Genomic DNA, 5,877 nt, shown 5'->3' on the forward strand with positions numbered 1-5,877 from the left:
TTTGCAATGCTTTCTTTATTGATGAACAGACTGGGATTCTCAGTGTTACACAGAAATCATTCATCATTTGACTTTATTCATATTACTGTACTAAAGTTGTTCTAAATCACATTTGGCACAATGAGATATAATACCTTATAAGCCCTTGAAACAGTCAGAAAAAATATAAATCTGCTGCTAAAATGTTATAGTAAAATTGAAACCATAATTCAATTGTGAATAGATTGGAAAGAACATTAAAGTCAACCTTAACGTTCCTTAATGATCTATGACAGTGACTTTATTACATGATGCTAACATTTAGTGTCATTTAATTATTTCTATTTTTTGACGGGAAAGATAAGATATTTTTTAACAGAAAATAGACAGAGAAATTGCCATGCACAAGCTAACATCTTCCACATTTTTAGTCTGACACTTCCTCTCCACCTCAGGTTTTTACTTGCCATACCAGAGGAAGAGGGGGACACCGTTGTTGCCAGTATTCAGACTTTTCGCGATGGAAACCAAGCCGGCCTCCTCATAAGGACCGTCTGCCTTGTGGTTGGATGTAACGGTCAAGGCCTTGATAGGGAGAGATCCATCTTTATTGAGCCAGACAAACACTGGCCGACCGGATGTTCCCTCGTTGAGGTTAACATTCACCACGGAGAAACCACGCTGCTGTAGGCTGAAATCCTGCTCATGGTTGATGGAGACATCCATCTTGAAGACCCCGCTTTTGTTATCGGTGGATTGACGGTACCAGAGGAAGATCCAGTTTCCTTCAGCACCTCTATTGAGATCTTCATCCATCCGGATGTAGCCCTTGTTGAAAAGGTTGATGTCTTCTTGGAATGAGGTGGTGGCAGCAACGTCACAGATGTAGGTCTCACTCTCTCTCTTCACCCAGAGGTTGATGTGATCGCCTGAGTTACCGCGGTTCAGATCACATGGTAGCCTTTCCCAGCCGTATTTGAATTGAGCGGCCTCTGCATTCACATTAGTGGTGAGTAGGACATCAACAATGGGAATGTCATACTTAGGGTTTGCACCACTAAAGTACCACAGATGGATGACATCTCCCTCTGCTCCAGAGTTGATGTTTTCTGGGAGCTCAGTGTACCCTGCACTCCTCGGGCCATCTTTCATTTCATCAGTGAATGAGAACTGGACTCTGGTGATGGGTTCTTCATTGCCCTTTTTGTACCACATGTAAACTCTAGTGGTGGATGAATTGCCTTGGTTGAGGTTTACATCCATCATGTGAAAGCCTTGGCCACGAAGCTGTTCTTCCTTTTTAGAGTCAATGGAGATTTCAATTTCTGTGATGTATTTAGAAGCCATTTTGGGTAGTTGGAGACAAGTGTCTGTAAAGTAAGAATCAATAGTGAAATTGGTCAACACCTCATATGATGCAAGAAACAACACTAAATACACCAAAGACCAGAACATTTGATGAGTATAAAGTATGAAAGAATTAACGGCTAGCTTTTTTAAGCATTGTCTCCAGCTGTTCTAAAGGGGAAACATGGCTTGTCAAAATGATAACTTCAAGGAAGCACGAAAAATGCCCTGAACAGATACTAAAACAGAAACATGGGCTCGGCTGAGTCAAATGAATAATTATACAAATATTAATTTCTAAGTTAACTGAAAAAGAAAAAGAACCACTACAACACATAATCACATAAACCAGGAGCGGTAACAACGCCCCCTAGAGGACAGCATTGGCCACATATTTGTTTTGCTCCTCAGCTTTACATCAATTATGATCTAAATTGAAGACTATGATTATTTGATCATCTGAATCAGGTGTTATGGTGCTAGTGGAGCAAGTGTGCAACCCATGTATCCCACCACCACCTAACACACAGACATACTCATATTCACATCAGGACTCTTAATTGCAAGTAATTTCGTTACCAGTGATGTTGTGCTCTTCCTCTGTTCTGGAGTGTCTTCTCTGGGAGAAAGTGTCTTCTCTGGGAGAAAGTGTACACATCAAAGAGCTGAGTGTCTCTTTTATACAGTTTGTCCAGTTAAGGTGGCAAATGATTAACCTATCAGAGTTCTACAGAATAAATATTACTAGGAACTGTATCTTTTCTCCTCTACAGACCACACCCCTCCTCTAGTCATGTCTCAACCTGTCCATCCAGTACCCAGTTCATTATTAAGGTGTAAAATTATTAACCTATCAGAGTTCTACAGAATACATATTACTAGGAACTGTATCTTTCCTCCTCCACAGACCACACCCCTCCTCTAGTCATGTCTCAACCTGTCCGTCCAGTACCCAGTTCATGTCTCCTTCTGACCCTGACCTGAACGTTGGCATCCATAGAGGTGAAACTGCCACCTCAGTTTGCGATTTACAACAAAGACATGAATTCAAACAACAAAGACAAAATAAAATTGGAGAGTATGTACTATGATGTATTTATTTTATTTAGATATACATCTTCTTTTAGATGGTAGATCTCATTTAATATTGCAGAGAGATTGTGGCTTCTATCAATGTAATTATCTGCACCATTTCCAATACCCCATATATATATGTTTATTGTATTTTCTGACTTTATTATTTTCCCCTAAGCCTACCACCCCACTCCAAATTGGAGTAAAGTAATGGACAACTCTACTTCCAGCTTATACATAATATAAACATTTTACATGAGTTATCTTTTTGTCCCACCATTAAGCTACTCAAAACTCCTCTCATCTATCTCTGAAGACCATCACATTTTCATTTCTATTTGCCATATATTTTTCAACTGTGCTGTGATGTTTGATGAAGGTTATGAACCTTTCCATTCTCATAGTTTCTACAGATTATCTTTAATGTACAAACATTTTGCTAAAAGTATGTATTATTATATTATTGATTGATTGACTATGACTTTTAAATCAACCAGCAGTGATATTTGCAGAGTTAGCTCCAGGTAGTGGTTCCCGCGGCTATCGATAAGCATCTTGGCTTTGCCGTTTGTGACGAGAATAAATACTTTTATCCTACCGAGACATGAGAAGGGCGCAAGACAAGTATAGCTGGAGCGTACCTGACTGGAGCGTACCTGACTGGAGCGTACCTGACTGGAGCGTACCTGACTGGAGCGTACCTGACTGGAGCGTACCTGACTGGAGCGTACCTGACTGGAGCGTACCTGACTGGAGCGTACCTGACTGGAGCGTACCTGATTGGTAGGACTAAGCATGAATAGTCATGGAAAATGGTGAAAAACATCTCCTACTACAATCAAATAAAAGTTAGGTGAGATAATGATGGTTAATACAGCTATTATGAGATCCATTTGAGTCCAATTAATATTGTAATGCAAAACATTTTGATTTCGAAACATTGAGATCTTGACAAATGATTCATTTTCATAAATGTTTAACCTATATCATGAATTATTCAAATTGACAGAAACATGAAAGGATGTCTGATAGTGCATTTGTTGAAAGTAATAAGCATTACAAACTAGAATCATTGAGATAAGACAGATATAGTACACTTCTCGCCAGCTGTTACTTCTATCCCAAGCACCACCGGCAGGTACAAAGTAACATTGCAGTAGTTCTGTTCTCGGTCTATTTAATTTAAACTTATTTACCATAGAAATTAAATTAAAGTTGCTAATGGTATATGACATATATAAGTTGTTTGTTATAAAATATGTTGTCTCTTGCTCCATCAATCTCAGGGTAATAAGGAAAAAAGCTCAAAGTGTATATTTTGTCCCGGTCCTCCCCTAGTCTGAATGGTAGCATAACCATCCAACCAAAACAAATGCTGGGAACAGAAGAGTTCTGGTTTGGAGTTACAGTAAGAGAGAGCATTCATTTTCTAGTTCCATTCAGACACACATGGACGGGCTAGAAAACCTAATCTCCCAGACAACTCTTCATTTTAACAGTTCTCTTTCTCTTTCATCTTAGCATTACAGTAATTTGGGAATTAAAAGTATATTGTTGTGTTGCAATACCACCTACGATGTGTGAGGTGATATGCTCCAACCCCCATCTTTTGGTTTACTGTGACAAAAAAAAAGGCCACTCTTTCCCCTGTCACTAGTTCCTCATATCAAAGATAATCAAACCAGGCTCATCTCAGTCTTGGGTTCCATGTGTAGACTCATGCATGCCATGTCCACCCATTATAATACATAGATCCGCTGTATGAATACTCTACTGAATAGGAGCAACCTTCAGACAAGGTGTGTTCACTCACTGGGAATGATAGAATATAAGCCAGACTCCATGTAGAGGACCAAACTTAGGACTGGGAGATGCCCTAACCTTTTCACCTTCCTGTCCAGCAACAGTTAACATAACATACATATACAGTGGGGCAAAAAAAAGTATTTAGTCAGCCACCAATTGTGCAAGTTCTACCACTTAAAAGATGAGAGAGGCCTGTAATTTTCATCATAGGTACACTTCAACTGTGACAGACAAAATGAGAAAAAAAACAGAAAATCACATTGTAGGATTTTTAATGAATTTATTTGCAAATTATGGTGGAAAATAAGTATTTGGTCAATAACAAAAAGTTTATCTCAATACTTTGTTATATACCCTTTGTTGGCAATGACAGAGGTCAAACGTTTTCTGTAAGTCTTCACAAGGTTTTCACACACTGTTGCTGGTATTTTGGCCCATTCCTCCATGCAGATCTCCTCTAGAGCAGTGATGTTTTGGGGCTGTTGCTGGGCAACACGGACTTTCAACTCCCTCCAAACATTTTCTATGGGGTTGAGATCTGGAGACTGGCTAGGCCACTCCAGGACCTTGAAATGCTTCTTACGAAGCAACTCCTTCGTTGCCCGGGTGGTGTGTTTGGGATCATTGTCATGCTGAAAGACCCAGCCACGTTTCATCTTAAATGCCCTTGCTGATGGAAGGAGGTTTTCACTCAAAATCTCACGATACATGGCCCCATTCATTCTTTCCTTTACACTGATCAGTTGTCCTGGTCCCTTTGCAGAAAAACAGCCCCAAAGCATGATGTTTCCACCCCCATGCTTCACAGTAGGTATGGTGTTCTGTGGATGCAACTCAGCATTCTTTGTCCTCCAAACACGATGAGTTGAGTTTTTACCAAAAAGTTATATTTTGGTTTCATCTGACCATATGACATTCTCCCAATCTTCTTCTGGATCATCCAAATGCTCTCTAGCAAACTTCAGATGGGCCTGGACATGTACTGGCTTAAGCAGGGGGACACGTCTGGCACTGCAGGATTTGAGTCCCTGGCGGTGTAGTGTTACTGATGGTAGGCTTTGTTACTTTGGTCCCAGCTCTCTGCAGGTCATTCACTAGATCCCCCCGTGTGGTTCAGGGATTTTTGCCCACCGTTCTTGTGATCATTCTTGTGATCATTTTGACCCCACGGGGTGAGATCTTGCACTGATAATCGAGGGAGATTATCAGTGGTCTTGTATGTCTTCCATTTCCTAATAATTGCTCCCACAGTTGATTTCTTCAAACCAAGCTACTTACCTATTGCAGATTCAGTCTTCCCAGCCTGGTGCAGGTCTACAATGTTGTTTCTGTTGTCCTTGTTCTCCCCACCTACAGTGGGGAGAACAAGTATTTGATACACTGACAATTTTGCAGGTTTTCCTACTTACAAAGCATGTAGAGGTCTGTAATTTGTATCATAGGTACACTTCAACTGTGAGAGACGGAATCTAAAACAAAAATCCAGAAAATAACATTGTATGATTTTTAAGTAATTAATTTGCATTTTATTGCATGACATAAGTATTCGATCACCTACCAACCATTCCGGCTCTCACAGAACGGGTAGTTTTTCTTTAAGAAGCCCTCCTGTTCTCCATTCATTACCTGTATTAACTGCACCTGTTTGAACTCTACCTGTATAAAAGACAC

At 40.1% G+C, this 5,877-nt stretch overlaps 1 protein-coding gene across 1 annotated transcript; it reads right to left on the minus strand.

Annotated features, from left to right (window-relative positions):
* LOC118944461 (uncharacterized) lies at nucleotides 1-2,157 on the minus strand. Its single transcript, XM_090222897.1, has 2 exons — nucleotides 1,906-2,157; nucleotides 1-1,349 (listed from the first exon to the last, which is right to left on the minus strand). Exons 1-2 carry the CDS (start codon nucleotides 1,982-1,984, stop codon nucleotides 439-441), a joined length of 990 nt encoding a protein of 329 aa, XP_090079023.1. The 5' UTR covers nucleotides 1,985-2,157; the 3' UTR covers nucleotides 1-438.
* Nucleotides 2,158-5,877: the final 3,720 nt, after the last annotated feature.

The sequence above is a fragment of the Oncorhynchus mykiss genome, chromosome 26 (assembly GCF_057628025.1).
Source record: "Oncorhynchus mykiss isolate SJ-2025 chromosome 26, ASM5762802v1, whole genome shotgun sequence".
NCBI lineage: Eukaryota > Metazoa > Chordata > Actinopteri > Salmoniformes > Salmonidae > Oncorhynchus > Oncorhynchus mykiss.

What these genes read in the sequence shown, in the direction of transcription:
- LOC118944461 (XM_090222897.1), bottom strand. Translation starts at nt 1,984, where the DNA reads ATGTGTACACTTTCTCCCAGAGAAGACACTTTCTCCCAGAGAAGACAC. An exon ending in GGAAGAGCACAACATCACTG is followed by an intron (nt 1,350 to 1,905) that starts GTAACGAAATTA and finishes CTTACTTTACAG; the next exon opens with ACACTTGTCTCCAACTACCC.